The 22,345-nt window shown below is 40.9% G+C and overlaps 2 protein-coding genes across 8 annotated transcripts in view; one reads left to right on the top strand and one right to left on the bottom strand.

Annotated features, from left to right (window-relative positions):
• The window catches only part of LOC128076816 (uncharacterized), a 104,339-nt gene that overhangs the window by 69,627 nt on the left and 12,367 nt on the right, over positions 1-22,345 (bottom strand). The gene's annotated exons all lie outside the window — the stretch shown is intronic.
• Positions 4,486-22,345, top strand: part of REPS1 (RALBP1 associated Eps domain containing 1) — a 63,041-nt gene continuing 45,181 nt past the window's right edge. For 3 of the 7 annotated variants that reach the window (XM_052674602.1, XM_052674592.1, XM_052674581.1), the window contains exon 1: positions 4,488-4,834. In XM_052674602.1, coding sequence (XP_052530562.1) covers positions 4,682-4,834 — 153 coding nt within the window. In that variant the 5' untranslated portion in view covers positions 4,488-4,681. Of the gene's footprint in view, positions 4,835-22,345 lie in introns of all 7 variants that reach the window. The other 4 variants (XM_052674611.1, XM_052674604.1, XM_052674622.1 and 1 more) reach the window with 3 other exon arrangements.

Genomic DNA, 22,345 nt, shown 5'->3' with positions numbered 1-22,345 from the left:
GGGACATTCTTCTGATGGAGAAAAAACCCTGGCAGGACGGGCAGAAAAATGGCTGTATTCCATGAAACATGGATGCTAGTTCACAGAAAACAAAATGACCATAGGACAAAACTGATGTCTTTCAGTATGTCAAGAATAGAAGGAATCTACTTCCATCGTGGATATAAAGAGGTTGCAAACTGTAATATACATGCAGAAAAAGTGTAAGTACAGATATCTGCAAAGTGACTATTTTTGCATTAAAATGTAGCTTCTACACAAAGATAAAAAGGAGGCTTTTAATAAAGCAGAGCAAGGCTTCCTTCATTTATAAATGTTGACATTGTGAAAATATTTTTCTGCTTGTGGATAGGTATCTTCTTTTTTAAAAGAGCAGGCAGTAGCAAAGAAAAACCCAAACAACCCAAAAAACCCAAACAGCTCTGAAGTCAGAGGTAGCAAGTTTTTTTAAACACCTCCCATTCATTTCTAGCCTTAATGTACTTGTCTTTCCACTGAAGGATCAGGATAGAACAAGTTCCTGTAACTCCTTAGCTGTAAGTAAAGGAGCTTATTGACAAAGACTGTAAAACCTGCTGCACAGCATTGTGCTCTTGAAAGAACTTAGAAATGCAATGACAAATAACCTCAGGGTCATTTTTACAAACTTGGGGAACAAGATGTAAGATGGAAAGTGGACCTGAGTACATGTTTTAAAAGGTTGGAAGCTCTTTAAAGATGTTTAAATAGTAATAATAAAAACCACACAGAATATCTGAGCGTGTAGTAGACCTCACTGCAATTAAGGGTAGTCGTGTGTGAGACCCACTGTTAGAAGAGCCCATAGATTTAGAGGACCATCAAAACCGGGCAGGTCTGAAACACTGCATTCCCACTGTACCTGTAGAGGACTAGACTCTGCATATGTGTATGCCTGAGTTGTGCTTATATTGAGAAACGAGTCTCAGCATGTGTAGCAGCTAGATTCTAGAAACCAGTATTAATTTCACAGCTGATAAAATATACTGAAGCCTGAGCAGTGTTTTAACTGGCACTTCCCTTAAATGAATAAAATGCTACTTTCGCTTTTTTCTCTTTAGTAGTGTTGGACATACATCCTTGTCTGAAAAAACCCTAACATTTTATTGATGTATAATTTGGCTCTAAGAGTTGTTATGGTCAGCAAAATAACCTTTCCCTTCCTTCCATCTGGGTCATTAGACTTGACCCTCCTACGATGATGATTTTCTCTGACTTTGATCTCTTAAAAGGATGACTGCTTCAATACTAATAAGTTGTTTAATAGTTGCTTCACGGAAAATAAAAGACAGTAAAATTAAGGACCAGGTGGAGAATAGCTGAACTCTTAGCTCATCACAATTCCAAATTCTAAGAAGATGTTTTAAAAAGAGAGTATAAAAAGTACAATATTTTAAAAGCTAAGAGAGTTCCTCTCCTCGCTATTGTTAAATTGTAATTTAAGGCAGTTAATCAAGTTTCTCATGTTCTGTAAACATGTTCTACTATACAAAGTATGAGAGTATTTCTGATTATATACTCTGATGGGTATTATTCCATAAACCTCTTTCTCTGCATATCTAGCATGAACTCTGGGAAATGCTGTGATACAGATCTTTGCAAACCAAATGAGCTAATAATAGAAATGTGGTTTCATGGTGCACTGAGAAGTGCAGTTATGGAGAAATTAATGTAACTCAGAAACATGCAGTATCTTCCTCAGCTCATCTTGTAACATGTTCTCCAGCAAAACGAAACAGGGAAGAAACTCTCATTTATAGTTCACTGAAATTCTATGTATGTATTTTCTCATACATGCTGACTCTGCCCTGGTGGGAACAGGTAGTGTTCTGAAGGGCAGAACTCTCCTCATCCTGGAGATTAGTGAGCAACCAATTTGGGGGAAAAGAAGATCCTCTAGCAAAGACAAAGCACTGTACTGGGACTTGGAGGAAAAGATGCTTCCTTGGGAATTAGAAATTAATTTGCTGCATGGCATTTTGTTCTTATTCTTTCTGCTTAGTCACTGAACTAGCACAAGGGAAGAAGGTAACTTTGTATCATGAAAACTGGAAATAAGACCCATCAATCTGTTCTCCAAAACTGCTACTTCAACACCTTCAGTGTGGTGCTATACATGATGAATAGTTCAGTACAATCTCCCTTACACTTCGATTGGCAAATCATGATTTTAGTGAGAAAATCATTTTAATGTGTTTATTAAACATCAGCATTGTTTGGCATCGAGACACTAGCAGTAGTCTGTTCTAGGGAATCTCCTCCCTGCATTCTTTGTGTCTTACGCATGCTTTTGCAGCCAAGTAATTAATGTGAAAAGACTGGCCGCACTGCAAAAGATGCTAATAATAAAATAGCTTCTTAATTAAAATAATAAGTTGTACAGACTATTTTTAGATGTAAAACTCATGATGCAAAATTATTTTGACAAATACAATAATTTTGGTGTCCTTACACCAGCTTGTGAAGGACTTTATGGCTGTAGATGCATGTATTAATCTTTAACTGCCAGGGCCCACGCTAGCATGCAGTCACTGCAAGAAGCAAAGGCACTTGGAACTCAGTCACCTCCTAATAAGTACTTGAACAATCTCTTCTACAAGCAGCACTGTGTAACTAATAGAATTGCAGCATGCAATTTAGCAGTGGGGGTAAGGTTACATTCATTGTACTTACAGAGATTCTGATGTGAAAATAGCTCAAATTAAGTGACCTATGATGATAAGTTGGCCTTATCTCAGACTGTAAAATCATAATAACTAGGTATAATATCAAAAAGTTAATTATGTCTTCAGCATAGCCTATATTGAAGGATTTTAACTAACTGAGAAATGTGGTTTCAACATTAATATCATTTCTGGTTGCAAAAATTGGACAATTATTCATTTTTTGGAAGATCACTTTGTTATTTTAACTATAAGCTAATTTATCACAAACTTTAGTTATTGGCCAAAGGAGGACCAAGTATTTCAAACAGCGGGAAGATGAATCTTGTTTAAGTCCAGAACATAACCATCTTCAGCAGATAGGCAGAAAATATTGAAGTTAATTAGGCAGAAAGGAATTAAGTTCTTTACTGTGAGAGTGGTGAGGTGCTGGAACAGGCTGCCCAGAGAGGTTGTGGATGCCCCGTCCCTGGAGGTGTTCAAGGATTGGATGGGGCCCTGAGCAGCCTGGTTTAGTATTAAACGGGGAGGTTGGTGGCCCTGCATGTGGCAGGGGGGATGGAGATTCATGATCCTCAAAGTCCCTTCCAAGCCTGGTCATTTTGTGATTCTGTGAAAGGATGGGGTGCTTAAGAGCAGTAGATCAGACAGCATGTGGCAATCTGGAAAGGGAAGAAATGGGCAAGCTGTGAAGGAAGGTGAAATGTCAAAGTGGAAGAAGGATGAATTAAATAAAAAAAAAAGAGAAGATGCCTCTGTATACCAAGTACTGGATTTAAATTAGGTCAAGCCATACAAAGAGCCCACCAGGGGACCACGACATTTAATTTCTAGACGTAGATGTCCCTGTTCATTGCAGGGGAGTTGTACCAGATGACCTTTAAAGGTCCCTTCCAACTTAAATGATTCTATGATGATTCTGTGATGATGATGAATGTGTTAAAGATGCTGGGCTCCTTCCAAAAGGCAAACAAGCTGGGAAGACCTTTGTTGCACCGCAGTGAGACCACGCATTTACCTCGTGAACACCTGGCATCATGGAAAAGCGTAAGTGAGAGACATGCAGAGCAGGAGATCTGGCTGAAGGGGTGACTGAGCTCATCCACTTCTGGTTCTTCACCAGAGGGCGGTGAGCATGGAACAGGCTGCTCAGGGCTGCAGTCACGGCCCCAAGCTGCCGGGGTTCAAGAGGTGTTTGGAGAATCCTCTCAGACATTGGGGTTGGATTTGGGGTGGTGCTGTGGGCAGCCAGCAGTTGGACTCGATGGTCCTGCGGGTTCCTTCCTTCTCACAAAGCGACTCTGTGATTCTATGGCACTGGAAAGAGCATAATGCGTAAGGCAATCACTCACGGTACAGCATATGTCATGAAAGGTGTAACTCTTTATTATCAAGGTGTGGGGCAGACCCCCAAGCCTCGAGGCCGCACAGAAGTCTGCCTGTGGGGCACCACGCTGCTCACGCTGCTCCCGAGATGCCAACATTGCTGAGCGAGAAAGGCGGTTAACCACCCGAGGCCAGGACAGCTGCGCGGGTCGCGCGAGAGCCCCCACCACCCACCCCTTACGCCGCCCCACGCGGGGCAGCGCCGCCGCCAGACCGAAGGGGGCGCTACCGGCGGCCCCCACATCCGGGCCTTGGGTCGCACCCCTTCCCCCCCCCCTCCGGCTCCGAGGCCGCCGCTTCCGCCGCCGCCGCCGCCGCCCCCGCCCCGCCTGTCTCGCCGGGGCGCGCGCTCGCCAGGCGGTTGTGCGCAGGCGCGGGGGGAGGCGCGCAGGCGCGCCGCCGTGTGGGCGGCCGGGCGGGCGGTTGGTGGAGGGGACGGTGCGAGTTATCGCTCGCGCGCGGCGGTTGGTTGGGGCGCGCGGCGGCGGCGTCCACCCTCCGCCTCCCCGTCGGGCCGGGCGCGGGGCTGCCCCGCGCGTTCCCCTTCTTTCTCGCCGCCGCCGCTGGATGCGGGGCGGCGGCAGCAGCAGCGCTGCGCGGAACCGGGGCGTAAAATGGAGGGCCTGACGCTGAGCGAGGCGGAGCAGCGCTACTACTGCGACCTCTTCTCTTACTGCGACACCGAGAGCACCAAGAAGGTGGCGTCCAACGGGCGCGTCTTGGAGCTGTTCCGCGCCGCGCAGCTGCCCAACGACGTGGTGATGCAGGTAGCCGTGCCGGACCCCGGCCCGGGCACCGCCCCGCGCCTCCTACCCGCGGCGGGGAGACGGCCTCGGTCCGCCCTGCCGCTCCTCCCCGCCGCCGCGCCCGACCCGACTCTCCCGCAGCCCACGCGGGGCGCGGAGCTTTTGTCCGGGCCGGCGGCGGCCACCTGAGCCCTGGGGGTGGGATGGAGCGAGGGGAGACTGCGGCGTGCCGCGTCCTCGCGTACGGCACCGCTGCTGGGTGTGTGGGGCCTGCGGGGCGGGACGGGGCTCCTCCAGTACAGTGGCTTGTGGGGTGTTGCCGTGTTTGAGGCCGTCCGGAGAACCCTGAACAGCGTTGGGGTGTGGGAAGGGTCCTTCCTGCGGTGTGTGGATGGAGAACAAGGAGGGACTGTGGGTTTCTGCCATTGGGTGTTAGTGAGGCTGGTCTGCTTCATTCAGGTCACACGGTTTTTTATGAGGGTTCGTAGCAGATACCGGCTGCGGTTAACAAAATATTTCTAACGCTGGAAAATGCGGTGTTAAGAACGATGTGGATCCATGCTTACAATGTGTATAAGAAGAGTTTTAGCACTGCTTCCATGAGCGAGTAACATCTAAAAGCTGGTAGCAATAGGACAGTGCTACTGCCGTAGCAGTCAGCTCTGATGTGCCTCTCACGATCGCTTGAGGAAAGTATTCCCAGTGAAACATTCTCACCAACACCTGTTTGTAGCAGTTTCCTGCTTTTGGAGTTTCCCATTCCATACTTAGAAATACTTAGATCTACTTTGAAAGAATGCTTTCGGTAGAACCATACCCAAAAGCCGATCTATCTTCTCTGCACTTACATCCTCTTCTTTAGCTAGATGAGCAGCCCCTTCTAACAAAGCAGCAGTTACTGTAGCCAGAAATACAGTGCACGAATGCCAGCATTCAGCACTTTATTACCAGATTTCAGGAGAATTTTTATGCTTAACGAGGATTACTGATTTGTTCTAGGCCTGTAAGTGCGACTGGGTTTGTTAAAAGGACTCCAGATGCCTTGAATCATGTGCTCCAGCTCAGTAGGAAAGGTGATAGTTGGCAGTGCTTGTTTTTGAATAGAAATAAAGAAGCAGGAGAGGGCTGAATAAAAAAAAAACTTCTTACTGGTAAAACTAGTAATCTTTTATTTGATGACTTGTCAGACAGGACTGAATGGTTAGAGTCTGTGTGCTCAGTGTTTTGTGAATGAGCTTTCTCAAGGGCCACCCCCTGCTACTTTTTGCATGTGGCCAGTATGTTTCAGAAGAATCATCCCAGGAAAGTGAATGCTTGCAGGTTTGTTCCATTTAAAATCTCTTTTTCCGTAAAACTTGCATGTGTTATCTGCACAGGGATTCAGACTAGTACTGGAGCTTGCTTTGTGTGAGCGCTGGGTACAAGAACTTGGAGAGACTTGGAATTTTGAATGCAAGTGGCCACAGATTAAGTCCTTATCTGTTGCAGAGGAGGTGAAGTATTTTCTTGTAAGGTAGAGCACATCTGAAGGAAAGATTAAACTACTCAGGCATCATTCCATAGTTTCTAAATAAGCAAACTAAGGAGCAGACCTAGCTTATCTCTGTAGAGATCGCAAGGAAAACCTCGCAGTTAAAAGAGCAAAGGAGATGTTAGATTGCATGAGGTATGAAACTGTAAATAATACAAAGAAAGTCAAAATGCTCTTAGCAGTGTGACTCATTTTAGACGGCTTGTGCAATCACTGCGGGTCACCTGTGAAGTACCTTGTATTTAAGGACAGACTCTAGTTGCTTAGCTGCTCTTGGTCTCACCAAAATATGCCTCTGCTCGATGCCTGCGCCAAGATATTTTATTTCCAAGAGAAATTGTATTTGCTGCTCCGAAGCTATAAAGACAAAACTAAAAATTGCAAATGATAGAGCTTATGAAATAAAGAAACCGTGTGATGGAGGTGGGATTTTCCTTTAACCTCACAGTACTGTGCCCTTACCTGTTCATTTGAAGCACCTGATGTTTGTGGCGGAAAGGAACTCGATTCAGTTTCTCAAATCTTATGTAATCCTGGAATGCAGTTGTAGTAGTAGTCATGTGAAATGCAAAGCAGTACAAAATTGCTGTTCTTCAAATTCACAGGCACCACGTAGTCCTGAGAAGCTACCTGAGATTTTGCTCTTCAGCCATTTGGGTCTGTAGATAACCTCTGTATAATCCAGAATTGACTCTGTTGAAAATGAGCATGTGTGACTTAATTGCATTTCTGGGCCCATAACTTGTTTTGTTCCCAAGTATACCCACCCCAAAGACAGGCAGCCTTTCCTGCAAAGGGTTATGTTTATTTGAGATTTTTATGTTTTACAACATGAAAGATTAATAACCTCTTAATCATTTTCCTATCTGGCTGTAAGGGGGTTCTCTCAGCTGCCTGATGAAGGAGAAGGAATGAACACGCAGAAGACTGAAACAGTTGCATTTGATGTATATAAATTGTATATATCACAAGGCAACAAAAACTCAGAAGGAAAACCTGTACATGATACATAGTATATACCTAACAAGGGACAGCCTTAGCACTGCCCCAGTGACAGTAGCACAGACTGTGGTAAAACCTAAACTGCTCACGTGGGAACACCAGCCTTCCTTCACCTTCACTTCTGCTTTTTTTTGGTGCATGTCGTTGCAATTAGCATTAAGGTAGAAGATATGCATAAAATAGTGAACAGAAGTATATGTGTTGAGATAACAAGTCCAGCTACTTCACAGCAGTTAGTATTAGGGTACTAGCTGTATGCAAGTATTTAAATGGCTCTCAGGGCGTGGTTTCATTCTGCAGTTAAACTGTTCTAGTGATGCGAAGCCACTGATGGAGGTGGCTCAGTCTCCCCCCAGCCACGTGCTCCTACTTGCAGCTTCTTCCACTTGTATGATGCTTTTGTGCTGTACTGGTTCCAGGGGCTGTGCAGTAGAAAATTTCAATTTTTTGTTGATTTTTATCTCTGTATCAGCTAACTAGGAGGCTGAATGAATGTCAGCACTGGCATAAGGAAAGAGGCATTTGCTGGAAGAAGAAAGGAGAGCCCTCCCCTTTTAGGGTGACCAGGTATTTCACTTGTCACCTCTCATAGATCTCGTTGTTACTTCAATCATGGGAAATTGGAGCTGCCTGGCACTGTCATTCATTTGAATACACGGTGTGCTGGTTGAGGAAGCTTGTTTAGCCAAAAGCTGGGTGGTTGGATTTTTTTGTCAAGTTATTTTTTTCATAACTCAGTTACCTGTGTGTTGGTGTTTGTATAAGCAAGTAATGAAACACAGCTCAAGTGAAGCTGAGGACCTGATGCTGACACTGTATATGCATTTCACAGAGTCTGCTTTGACAAAGTTCTGGCATGGTCTTCTGGCCTGTGTTAGCATTAGGTTCCTAGAGTACATCTTCTAGGTCAGCTTCTTAGAAAAAACAAAAACGTAGTAGCCTGTTGTGAGGTGCTTCCATAGTATGACCTGGAACAGTGGGATGCACAGAAGATTTGCTTCAAACGCACTTTTTATGTCTGACCTAAAATGCTAATGTAGACATGCTGGTTAAGTCAGTTCTTCGTCCCTCTACTGCTGGTGAAGTTGCCTGTAAAAGCTATCGTTGTATGGAACAACAGCAGAAGTTCATCACCGATGTGTGAAATTAGCATAGTAGTTGTCCTATTTGTTCAATCTGTGCAATTCTGATTTATCCGACCGATTCACCTAACTTTACAAACTATCTATCACTCTTTGAGTATGAATTCCAGAAACTTTACAAGACAAGAATAAAATCAGCTGTGCAAATGATACTCATCTGAAATTAAGGAGTCAAAGCATGTTGCTTCACAAATACAGCAATACTGCTGTACAAATAATGCACAAGAATTTGCCTGCACTTTCTCTAACAGTAGTGAGTTACCATCTTAAGAGTTGACAGCGTGCGCCTTAGTTTTTTTGCTACAAATTCTTGGAAATGATAGATAAATTGTACAATTACCCTCATTTTGTTTTAATTACAGGTGTGCTCATGTTAGCCCATTTAAACCCTAATGTAACGCCTATTTTAGGTCTTTCTCTTGTTATGCAATTTGAAATATATTTCATTTCTAAGGAGGCTGTAGGGACAAATTAATTTTGATCCTTGTTGTGATTGATGTGGAAATGACTGCCACTGCTTGTTTTCCTCAAACTCTGTCAGAGTTTTCTGCCTTACCATCAGGGTTGTAAGAGTGCCAGTCATACCTGTGATGCAGCTTCTTCACTGGAAGGTCCAGACCCTGAGCACAGAGCCCTGTCCACTAGCTATGCTGTCTGGGCAGCGCAGGAAGTCACCCAAGGTGTGGACGTATGTGGTCTTGTGGTGCCAGTGGAAGCTGAGCCAGGGCATGCTTAGGTTTACCTGAGTGGTGGAGACGTGTGGAATATTAATCTAACTACGATTAATTTGCTGAATTCATCATCTTTTCTCAGCTAGTGGGCTAAGAAGTTAAAATATGTTTTGCAATGCAGATCCCATACCTTCCACTGTTTGTATTTGGAGTATGTTTAAAAATTCATAGCACTTCTAGCTCTCAAAAAAATGTGTGCTGTATAAAAAAAAAAAAAAAAAAACAAAACAAAACAAAACAAAAAAAAAAAACCAACAAAACAACAACAAAAAAAGAACAAAAACAAAACAAAACAAAAAAACCCACACCAACTTTCTTCTAATTATAACCTCTGCATAAACTGCAAACAAGCCCGATTTTTAAATAGCTCGTTAATTATATCCAACATGTGTATTTGGTTTGTTTGTTTTACTTTAAAAGCTATAAGCTTTTCTACATTTTAAGATAAAATTAGTTTAGAGTTTGTAACAGCTAATTATTAAGGCATTTTAGTGCAGAAATGTGTAATTGTATTTAGTATTTTTCTATTTGTACTATTTTGTTAGCTTGAGCACCATAAGGCTAATGAGTAAGTAGCTCTTTATAATTACAATCATATGTAATCTGTATACATAAATCCATATAACACTTGTTATGTATTATAGGGATGTTTGTCTGTACTTCGTGCTGTATCCCAGTTCTCGTTTGGGAAATGAGATTTTAGGAATCTGCTGTAAATACAAACAGCTCCTAGGTCTAAAGCTGCGAATATTCAGTTTGTGAATTGCCCACTCTTTGCTAAAATGCAAGTGCAGAGCATTTTTCTTTCATGTCAGCTGAGCAATAAGCTAAACTTGTTTCTTGTAAAGATGAGATATTTAAACAGCCTGCTTTCTGTTAGTGCCAGAAATTGTGCTTAGTCTTTGTATCCTGTGAATTGTGCTTTGCGTTTTCTACAGAACTCTGGTACAAATGTTGTTACTTTCACAGAGACTGCTGGGCTGCAAATTGTTTTCTCTTCACAGTTAATTAGTTTGAGCAGTCTCATATCTCAGCAGCATTTACTCAGAGAATAATCATTGTTTTTTAAACCAAAAGCAGGAAGCTGATGGCAAAACTTTAGCGCTGTAGATAAGCTCTATTAGACTTATATTTATTTTCGGCTGATTTCTCATTGTAATTGTTTTTCAGCCTTTGAAATTGACGGGAATTCATAATTCATAGTACATAATCTCTTCACGATTCCATATGCCAGCACAGCATTGAGAAAATTTCAAGTATCACAGCTCAGCTTTGTTTGAAAACGGTTGTGGTTTTTTTCATGTGTCATCAGAGGACAGTAGGGGACAAATCAGACCCGTTCTGACATGGCAAAATCTGTTCAGAAATATCGGGAACTTTAGTGAGAAACGCAGCTGTCTTAGAATCAAGTTACAAACTTGTGCTGTGAACTTGGTGTGATTCTTTTGTGTTAAACTGTTGAGCACTTCCTCCACCCCTAGAAAAGCTGCAAACATGCCTTCACCTTAGTCTAATCTTCAATAAATATTACTTTAGATATTAGGGGGCTTGAAACTAGATGATCTTAAAGGTTCCTTCCAACCCAAACCATTCTATGATAGTGTGGCAATCTCCATGACTTTTCAGTTCTGTTTGCTAGTTTTTGAAATGCTAGCTCTTACAGACAAGTTTTGCATGTATTAGGTCATAAATATTTGCTATATTTATGACCAATTTTAAATTAGACCTCCTTAAAAATTTCTGGACCTTAAGAGAATTCAGCTTTTTGCCTATGCGAGTTCAAAGGATGTAAGCAATAGACTGCCTGTCAGACTTTATTCACTTGAGTTTGTGTAGTGATTATTGTAGGAAGATACATTTCCTATTTGCTCTTTTTCCTTCACTGTTTCTCCAGATGGAGTATTAAGCCAGCAGTGCTTCATCGAGCACTAATTTACAGAATCAGGACTCAGTGTTTGTGATGTGTGTGTTTTTCTGACTGGAGTTGTTGTCTAAATAGATCATCCTCTGCACTTGCTATAGAAAAAGTACATTAAAACTGTGTATGAACTGCTTGTTTGTGTACAAAACAATGCTTTGATAGATTGAAAGGCTTGGGAAAGATGACAGCTTGACCTGAATTTTTAGAATGATTAACTTTTGAGCTCTAACATGCTTCCAAAGTATATTAACAGAGCAGTTAACAGACTCAACTTTAAACAAGTCTTTTTCTCTAGTAATTCTGCAAGAGGTTGACCAGCACTGGGCTGTACAAAAATTTAGCATTAATCTTGCTTCATAAATGTTGTAGGAAAGTCTCTTCTTATGGCAGCAATGTGTACAACTGTCTGAGATTGTTTAAGAACCTGGTGCAAGTAACTCTAAGTCCCAAGTATAGTTTATACATGCACATTTTTTTAGAATTTTTACTAGAATTTTTTTTGACTTTGATAGACTTGAAGGCTTATAGACCTTATTGAGAGGAGGAAAGCAGTGCAGAGTAACTGATGAGGGCTGTTTGATCAGCTTAACTCTGAGAACAGACGTAGGTGGGAGAGCAGCATAAAGCAGTAGGTACAGGAGCTTCTTGTGAACTTGTATGGAAGTGTTCAGGAATCACAAGGCAGATCTGACCAGTCCTTTTTGGGTATGCCATGGTGTGATGACTAATTCTGAGATTAGGGAATGCCTTAATTTTCACTGTGTGTTAGTAAACAGCCAGTAGCTCATATTCATTCTTTGGAGCTTTTCTGTCTTACGTTCTGGTGTAGTGATGAAAATTGACTTTTGGTGAAAATACTAAAATGCAGGAAGTAAGAAAATGAATTAGCAAGGAACATCAATCAATTGTGTAGAAGGTGTGAAAGGAGTCAAAATGTGCTTGGTGTTCTGTTCAACATTTAGCAATGAAGAAGGAATTTGCAGGAAAAATCCCCAGTGTAGCATGGCAGGAACATCCAGAGTTAGGATATTCACGTGACCTCCTCTGAAGAAACTTGCACGATTTGTTGTTATAGTAATAATTTGAAGTGCTAAATATGTTATTGCTTTAAAATACCTCTTTGAGACAAAACCGAACTTAGATGCCATCTCAGCGATTGCGTGGCTACCATGGCTGTTACCATTTGTTCTGGAAATGCAGTCACTCGAGTATGATTCAATCATCCTGGGAGTCTGAAATTGTCACAGGCTGATTCAGTCATTGAGAGTTGGCGCTGAAGTGTTTCCTCCTCCTGTTGCTTGAATTCTTCATGACACCATCATGGAAAGGAGAAGTGCTTTGTTTTGAAGGGAATTCTTAGTAGTCTGATATATTCACATATCTTTCTGATCTACAGAGGATTAATTTAGACAGATGTACTATGTGGATTTGCAACTACTTTTGATGTGACATTCTTTTCAATTGCCTCATTTCTACCTTTTCCACGTCTCTAAAATGCAAAGCGTTGCAACTTTCTTGAGGCTACACCTTGCAAGAAGTTTAGAGGCACATGAACAAATCATTGCCACCAGCCACGTGCTTCCTTGTAGTTGCTGAAGTGTTCGTTGGCTGAACAGTAGAAGGATTCAGTTTAATGAAACAATAACAGTCACTTTTTGCAGGCTTACTGAGCGGAGTAATCATACTGTGTGATCAGATACATGAGAACAAGCTAATGCTCAGGAGTGGGGAATTGTGCAACTGAGAGCTGAGGAAGGAGGAGTAACATAACAATGGTGTGACTGAGCAAAGAGCTATTTAGGTTAAGCAGTAATGTAAAATTGCATAGGAAGCGGAGACAGGTATGTGGTATTTCCCCTTTTAAAAGAACCTCTCTTTCTGCATCTCTAGGTCTTCAGGCTGTCTTTTGCTGCTTCCAATTCTTTTCCTCCCCAGTCTTCTTTGCTGCCTTTTACTATTATCTTTCACATGGGCATCTACCAGAAAAACAGCAGTTAGAGAGCTTCTTGATGTGAGCAACTTTACCTTGAGTTATTCCAGCTAGTATTTTGTACAGTTTAGTTAGAAGGACAGTAGTTGCTTTGTGAATGTTCATTTGGCTATCTTTTATATATATTTTATTTTCCTTTGTTGGTGCTATTAAGTATGTCATTTTTTAATTTTATCCCACTTTTGAAGATATTTGGCAATAATTTGCTTAAGAGTTAGGGTCTGGTGGGAAGGTCTGTGGCTCTAGATCAGTAATCTTTGGAGAAAGGGCCTATCCCAATCACTATCATGATCTTGTAGGCAGTTCAAATACATGCAGGATACATCTGTCTCATCTTTTTGATAACCATACGCCTTATGTTCATCTGTGTGTATAGATGATGATTAGCAGCCTTTACAATGAATAATCAAAGCAATAAGGGAACTGTGGAGGTTTGTATGAGAGGCTAACAGTGAGGAGATTTTTGTGTATGCCTGCTACAGCTTTTACAAGAGCTGTTAGCAGGACCAAAAGCTTTGACTGGAAATGGAAAAATTGAAGCTACTGCATTAGGAAGTATCATCCATGAATGAGTCTTTAACACACCATTGACATATGTGCTGCCAGGAACAACAGGAGATGTTGCAGACCACTTCTGGAATGGGTTGAGGTCAGGAATGTCTCCTGTGCTGCTTTCTTCCTGAACTTGGGGGTCAGATGTGTCAGGCCACAATGGTTTGGGTATGTAGATTTGCCTTGTCAGTTCAATTTGCAGGATGTACTACCCACTGCAGACTTAAAAAGTTCTCTTGCTACCTTACTGATAAGTTGTCTCAAGTGACGAGCTTCCTGCTTTAGAGGCCCTTTTATCTAATGGTGTGGATTACTCCTTAGAATGAACTTTAATCTGTTTCAGGTGTTTTTTGAGTTGAGCTATGAGCAGTGCTGGTTGTGCCTCAGGGAGTGCAGATTTAAGGAAGGGGAAAAACTGCTGGGCAGCAGCAGCTGGGAGAGGAGTGAGAAAATGTGAGGAAGTGGTCCTGCAGCCTCCAATGTCAGCATGGAAGGAGGGCAGGAAGCGCTCCAGGCATGGAGCAGAAGTTCCCTAAAGTCCAGGAGAGGCCCATGGAGAAGAAAGCTGTTCCCATGCAGCCTACAGGCACTGTGTAGAGCATATCTCCACATGCAGCCATGGAGGAGCCTAAGGTGGAGCAGGAAGTCTAGGGGAGCTGCTGCCCTTGAAGGACACTCCTGAAGGGTGGGCCCTGTATATGGAGCTGTGTTGGAGCAGTGCTTGAGAGCTGCAGTCTGTGGGAAACTCAGCTGGGATTCATTTGGGATATCATCCCATGGGAGGGGACACCATGTACTTTAAGGACCATGAAGAAGAAATGAAGCATTATGGACTGACCTTGGCCCCCATTCTTTTTTCCCTTGCACTGTTTGGGATGAGGACGCATAAGAGGGTGCATGGGGAGTAAGGTGTTAAGTTTTAGTTCTCAGTGTCCTTGTCTGTTATCAACAGACAACAAGTTAGGTTAATCTTTCTTACCGTGAGTCTGTTTGTACCACTGATGGTAATTGGTGAGTGATCTCCCTGTCCTTGCCTCAACTGGTGAGCTTTTTTCCATCATATTTTTTTCCTTTTTTTTTTTTTTTTTTTTTTTTTTTTGGAGAGAGTGAGTGTGAGAAATGTTGTGATACTGAGCTATTGCACAGTGATAGTGTTATATATTTATGAAAATTAGATTTTATATGTAATATCTGTGGGGAAAAAATACTGCTTTTGAAGTAAAAGATCTAAAATATAACTAGCTCAAAAAAATAGGTGGAAATATTGTGAATTCATTTTTTTTAATTGTAGCATTCAGTGCATTCAGTTATTAAAAGAAGCATTTATTTTGTGCATGTGTCATAGCAGCTTTTCATATGTTTTTGCTGCTTTTCTATTAACAGAATGAAAGCTTGACTCCAAATTTGCCAACCCTTACTGTGGGCTGACTGAGAGAATGGACACCTCCGTAAAACAAATTCTAAAATACCAGAGCAGAATCATTTATCTGAGAGTTGAAAATAATGGGTCATCTTTTTTGAACAACTAATTAACTTATTTATTTCTGAGGTGATTAATTCTGAAATGCTTGATTTGTCTGCGTGTTTGAACCTGAAATGACCCGTGTAATAGGGGAGCTTAACTCTTGAGTATGTACAGACTGTTACACTTGGAGCTATCGATTAGGTTTTTTCCCAGTGATATTTTAGCAGTGGATACATGCAGTGTGGGAAAACCAAGGGTGGGTAAGTATATGCTCTGTATATACGGGCAGTGGGAGACTCTGAAGGTTTGTTCCCAAGAGTATGAGTCCTCTTGTAAGTACTTCAGTGCTATAGGTTTTATTTGTTTAAAGACTTGTATTCTGAAGCCAGATTTGTGGCTTTGTCTGAGATCAGTCTTTCTGGAATAGTCAGTAAGACTTAAAAACACATCAGTGTCCCAAATACGTAGCTTGTGTTTGCATATTCTTAGTAGTAAATACATTCAACTAGTTGGTGCTATATATCTGAAGTACTTAGCAAGGTAACTATGTATTAAATCTAGGTAATATTAACCTTGCTGTTCAGCATATGAAAGTTTTCTACTTCACACTTAACTGGATTAAATATAGCCACGCTCTATCCTTCATAAATGCATTCTGCAAATAAACTTGGGGTGGCTTTAAGACTGTTAAAATATTTGCCATACATTGCCAGTAGTGGTGAAACATAAAATCCTGTGCAACGCTTGGGCCGTTTCTTTTAGCGGCAGTTTGTTTGTCCTGTCTCCATTTTTTATTTCTTCCCGAGTGCCTCCACGTGCCAAGGTCTGTGGAGCCCTGCAGGGAACTAGGTCAGAGACTTGTCTTGGTTAAAAATAACCCATCGGAAGAAGGATCTTTGTCAGTTCTGTCTTGTTGCTGCTATACAGTGCCATAAACAACTGTCGCATCTCAGAAGCTACCTGTCAAGTGAGATTTTTCTGCAGAAAACTGCAAAATTCTTGATTAAAAACTGATCAATATTTCTTTGGCTAGCCAGAGGGGTAGGTAAGAGAGTAATTACAGAACTGTCAGCCTGGAGGACAGTGGTCTGCAGTTAGTGAAATAGATGCCACTATGAATGGAGTGGCAGAAATTGATCTACTAACAGATGGGTACTGAACAATGAAGGTAAAGAATTGTGAGGAAAGATTCAATTAAGAAAAAAAACGTGATGGAGATTTTCATGGGTTTTCTATATATAGTGATGGTAATATTTTTCTGCTGGAATATATGTTCCCGAGAAATATTTTTTCAACTGCCTGTATACCAAATTACATTGCCCTGTAAAGTTGCAGGTAATTTTTATTGTAGCTGAGATGAGTGGATTCCTGACTTCAGAAGAGCACCTTTGTGTGAAACACATTTTAGTACCCAGTATGAATCTGTTTTGCAGTAAACTTACATTAGACACCGTATGTCATTTTCTGCTTAACATTCATCTGCGAAGAGCTTTAGGATTCTTATCAATGAATGACTGCAAATGGGATGCAAAAGTAATGTTATTGACATCATGTTTTTTATCTTAAACTGTGAATGAAAGTTAATCTCTAGTCATAGTTATTATTCATTATTTTTCATCATTATTCATTAAATTACCTGAAAACAGAACACAGGTTATTCTTTCTACTTCTCAATTTTTTTTAACTGAAATAGACCCTTGGTTTCTTTTTCAGTGTATTGCTTGTTTTTCAATAAAACATTATGGTCAGTATGCACAGTGAAACTGGAAAAGTGTGTAAAAAGTACTGAAGCAAAAGTGTATTCACATGGTCTGATTTAACTTCAGTTTTCAAACTTACGCGAAAACTTGTTTTGCAACTCTGGGCATGGTTCATATGATATAACTCCTGATCCTTGCTTTATTTAAACACAGGAAAAAACTTTCTGCAAGGGTAATTGAACAAAGGAAAAGGTGGACTCTGTAGAGTCTCCTTGTATATCCTTGGATGTACTCAGAACCCAACTGTACATGCCCTAAGCAAAACGCTGTAGCTTTGAGCCAAGGTGATTGGTCTGGGTGATCTCCAGAGGCTGTCTCCAAGCTCAGCTATTCTGTGGTTGTAGGCAAGGCTTCTTTGTGTGTATAATTTAAAAAAACAAAACAAAACAAAAAAAAACCTCTATACTAATAATTGGATTACTAGAATACCTCAAATTAAGAATGTGCTTATAAAATTGAGACCAAAATGTGTATTGGGATCCCAGTTCTGCTTCTTAATATCAGTGTGTGATTTATGTATACAAATACACATACATAAATAATAACTTTGTATATTTTTAGTGGATAGTAAACTTGAGTTAACATCCTAGTTTAGTTGATGTGATACAGAAGCCCAGCAATGAGCTCGTTCACTCCCTCTCCATCCACTGTTTGTGTTGTCACTGCCAATCATGAAAAGTTGCCTCAGTCTTGCTCCTTATAACTTTCTTTTGTGGAATGCTTAGTACTTCAGTAGCTCTGTCCAAGCAGCTGAAAGATGTTTTTAAATCTTTACTGCGTAGGTGGCGTGTATCTTCCTTTATTCCTTACCATTGAAGAAGTTATAAATGGTTGTGCTTTTATATACATAATGTTTGCAGATTGTGGGCTTGATTTGCCTTGCAAAAGAGCCTAGGGGCAAGGGAGTGTGATAATCTTGAAGACTTTTTGAGAAAGCTTGTCTGACTTGTGAAAAGTACGTTTTAACACATTTGATAGAGATGTGATTTGTTCCGCTTCACTTGGGATTTTAAAACTTCTAGGGTTTTGTTTTGTTTTGTTTTTTTAACAAACATCTCCAGGTCCAAGGACCTCTTATTTTATATCTGTAGAAGTTCTAGAAGATAAGAGCTTGGAAAGAGGTTCTTTGTCAACCTACCATTTCCTATGTATGTCTGATCTGTGCCAACTCCTAATGCTACTGATGCTGGTGTTATTTCTTTGTAGTATGGAAAAGGACTGTGTGTGCAATTTTATAATTGAAAAACCCCAAACTGTTTTTTGTGTCAACAGTTTCTGGATCTTTAGAAAGTTGTCACCACTAATTTGCTTAATTGTAACAGTGCCATGTCAGGATCTTCCTACCTAAGGAGGTGAAAACAATAATAGAGCATTTTGTCTTTTGTCTTGAAGATGACTTTGCATTCCTTGGAGTGTTTTAGGAAAATCCTTATCCTCTATAGTCCTCAGAAGATGAAATTCCTAAAAATAAAACAAATCTCAGAAGCAATCCCTTGATTTATTATTTTTTTTCCTGTCAGTATAGCTTACTCCCTGTTGAGTATTTAAATCCTCCTTTGAGGAGATTATAGGTAGACTGTTTTGGGTTTGTTCAGGCGTATTGTCAGTGAGCTCAGGGGTCTTCAGCAGACCTTTGCATTTAATGATTTTACTCAACCATCAGGTGTCTGATTGGGTTACAGTCTTTTTGAAAGAAAGGTCTCCTTTGACTTTCTTTGAGAGGATTTGACAGCTCCTTCTTCAGCAGCGTGAGGGCATTCCATTTTCCTGTATCCTCAGTGTTTTTCAGTTTTCATGATATTTAAATGTATTCTCCTACACTTCTCTCCTTTGAATTCATGCTTGTCTTTCCTCTCTAATGCTTACTGCCATTGTAGCTTAATGATTAATCCAGTCTTCAGCTGAAGTGTTTTTCTTCAACCTGGCAATACTGACCCGCTCCAAAAACAACTGTTTCTAGTCCAGCACTGACTTTGAATTGCCAAAAACCAATACTACCCAATGATTGCATAGGCTCCAAATACCTGTGTCACTGTTTCCTGTCATAAAAAGCTTTTCCAGATTTTGCTCAGTTATTCATCTGTAAATGTTAGATCCCAGGATCAACGAGCTTTTTTTAGGTATAGTCAAGTACATGGGTAATCATCAGTCTTCCAAAATATGCTTTAAAAAAAAAAAAAAAGCACAAACAAAACCAGTACAATAATAAATTCTTGTTTTTCCTATCTCTTACTGAAACTCTGCTGCCAGTCATTTAAACATAGTGTTTTTTCAGCCTTTTGCTAAGTATGGGCAATTTCCATAGTTAATTCCTCAAAGTTTTTATTCTTTGAGCTCTCACCTGTCAGTTTACTGTGATTTGTTTCCATAGGGAATTTCTGGTAGTCTAATGTGTACTGACACTAATGTACCATATTGAAATATAAACTATTTTCTTTTGATTAATGAACCTTAAAAAAAATCTGTTGACTTCTGTCCAGACATCACACTGCAAGAATGCCATATTAGGAAAACACAAATAACATAAGTGTTGTAGGACAGTGTGTGAAGCAGATGTACCCATGTTAATTAATGCTGCTAGCTTCTGTCCAGAAGGATTTATAAGCTCTATGCAGAGCAATAGACCTCCTGATCCTCCAGGAACTGCTTTGGGACTGAGTCTTTGTCAACTTCCCAATCCTTTCTGTGACAGGCTTCACAACGACTTTCATGAGGTCCGATAATCCTGCTGCATGGTAAGGAAATACCCAAGAAACCTTTTGTTGGGCCATTTGCAACTCTGCTTTAGTTAATAAACCTGTGCTTGATTGCACAATGATTGAAGTCTTTTCTGTTTCAGCAGTGGTGCAGCATACAGTCTAACTCTTCATGGACCTCATGGTTCATTTTCTGCTATGTGAAAATGTTGACTGTTTCCCAACAAAAAGTAACTGTGAGGTCATCTGTCCTTCAGAACTGTTTCTCATGAGAGCAGGGAGTTCTTTCTGGACAAATTTCTTTAAGCCTAGTGAGTTCATTCCAGTAGTTAGGAAACTGAGAAGATGCATCAAGAGACTAGATCTGCTAAATTGAAAATGTGACTGTGCTGAGATGTGAGGGGGGAGTTAGTGCCACTTGATGTAGGTGATGCTGAGATTCTCAGTGCCTTCTCTGAATTATCATTACAGTCAGCTTCTTATAGGCTTTTGATCCTGGGAATGGTTTAAAAAGAAGAAACTTGTAAGTGTAAGAAGATGGATGTCTCAAAAAATATCACAGTATAGGGGTTGGGAGGGACCTTTGGAGATCATCTAGTCCAACCCCTCTGCTAAAACAGGTATCCTAGAGTAGCTTGGTTACATATCAAGTTCATAGGACCAGATGATTCCAAAAATACTGTGAAAGCAAGCGAATGTCATTGCAAGCCTGCTTTATCTTTGAACTGTTGTAAAGATTAGAGGGCCTTGGTGACTGAAAAAAGATGGGTTGCAGCCATCTTCAGGAGGAGCAAGGGTTCAGGGAACTTCATTCTGATCAGCTACACTTTAGTCCCTGGGAAAATTATGGAACAAGTTCACTTGGAAGCCATTTCTCAGGACAGGAAGGCAAAAGTAGTGACTGGGATTGGCAAGTGCGGATTCACCAAGGATACTTGTCAAGCAAATGGCCTGCTGTGATGGAAAGACCATAGAACTGGGTGAGGGGAGAAGAGCACTGTCATTTGCCTTGACTTCAGCAAGCCTTTCATGATGGTGTCCAACAGGATCATTGTATCTCGTTTGAATCATTACAGTCTGGATGAGACTGCTTTATGTGTTAAAGAGTCGGGATTATTGAACTTAGTCAGATTTGGGATGTGTCATCTTGCCAACGACTTTCAGAAGCAGGAATGTGCTACCCATATCAGATTTGCAGGCCCTTGAGGTTGGGGGAGTGCAGTCAGCATGTTTGAATACGTGGCTGCCATTGGGAGGGACCAACATTTGTATAATTTCATAACAAAAGGTATAGGATTGCCTCTGCATTACATAGCACCAAGGAAAGAAAGGAATGGGATAACTTCACTTTTGTGCTGTATTTCTTAAATTAAATAGAACATATGGTGTCATTATTTGAAGAACCTGAAGTTCTGCATTCTCTTGTCTGTCCTGGTGTATGTGCATTTTGGAAGGGACCTTTAAAGGCCCATGGGACCAACTCTCCTACAATGAGGAGGGATATCTTCAGCTAGATGAGGCTTCTCAGAGCCCTGTCCAGCCTGACTCTGAGTATCACCACTGGCGTCGGGTCTCCCTAGAGCCTTCTCTTCTCCAAGCTAAATGGCTCCAGCTCTCAGCTTGTCTTTGTAGAGATGTTCCACACCAGGATCATTTTTGTGACCCTCCTCTGGATGCGCTTCAATAGGTCTGTCTTTCTCTTGTTCTGAGAATTCCACATCTGGATACAGTACCTCTGGTGAGGTCTCTCCAGCACGGAGCAGAGAGACAGGATTACCTTCCTTAACCTGCTGGCCATGCCTCTTGATGCAGCCTAGAATATGGCTGAATTTCTGGACTGTGAGGGCACATTGCTGGCTCACATCCAACCTGCCATCCACCAGTACCTCTAAGTCACTTTCAGTGGGGCTGTGCTCTACCTTCTTGTCTACCAGCTTACTGGGATAGCGGAGGAAGTTGTGGCCTGGGTGCCATTGTTCTTTTGTTTTTTTTGTTTTGTTTTTTTTTTTTAATCTCATGAGGTTCTCCTGGACCCACAACTGGGACCTGTCTAGGTCTCTCTGAATGGAAAATACTGTGAATGGTGGTAAATACTCCTTTGTGTTCTGAATGAATGCTTTATAGGTTAACCTTAAAAGTTAGAAATTGAGCTATTTCAAACATATCAGAATAGGATAGAAGATAGCATTTGAAATTATGAACATTCGTTCACTTTTAATAAATTCTAATAGTTATGGAAATTTTCAGGCAAAAATAAGGGGCAGGACCATTTCTCTGATATGATCAGTAATGTGCTTTTAAATTTTGTATGGTGATTACTTGAAAATCCTTATTTAGTTTCTGAATTATATCTAGCAATCAGCATAATTCTAAAAATGTTGAACGTTCTTAAAAGTAGATTTTCTTTTTTCTGTAGCAGTTGCTTAAGAAACAAAGACAGTATAGCTGCTAATAGTTAGTGGTGAAGTAGGATTCTTATGGGCTTTCTAGTTGTGTGGTTTTTTTGGAATTTTCTTTTTTCTGAAGACCCTTGGCAGCTAGCATGTTCTTTTCCATCAAATGTGTAGAACCTCTAAAAAGAGGTGAAAGAAAAGGGGAAAAAAGAAAATTTGAAGGAAACTTCAGTTTTAGACTTGGAATTTTTGCTGGCTGTGAAGAATATCATATGCTTTAAGTCTTGCCATCTACTATATAGGGGTTTCATATTAAGTTGTTACAGTCATTTAATGCAAGATCTACTGC

Source organism: Tympanuchus pallidicinctus, unplaced genomic scaffold, assembly GCF_026119805.1.
Source record: "Tympanuchus pallidicinctus isolate F22 unplaced genomic scaffold, pur_lepc_1.0 scaffold1, whole genome shotgun sequence".
NCBI classification, from domain to species: domain Eukaryota; kingdom Metazoa; phylum Chordata; class Aves; order Galliformes; family Phasianidae; genus Tympanuchus; species Tympanuchus pallidicinctus.
Note: the sequence above shows the minus strand (reverse complement) of the source record. Positions and strands in the feature narration are given on the sequence as shown.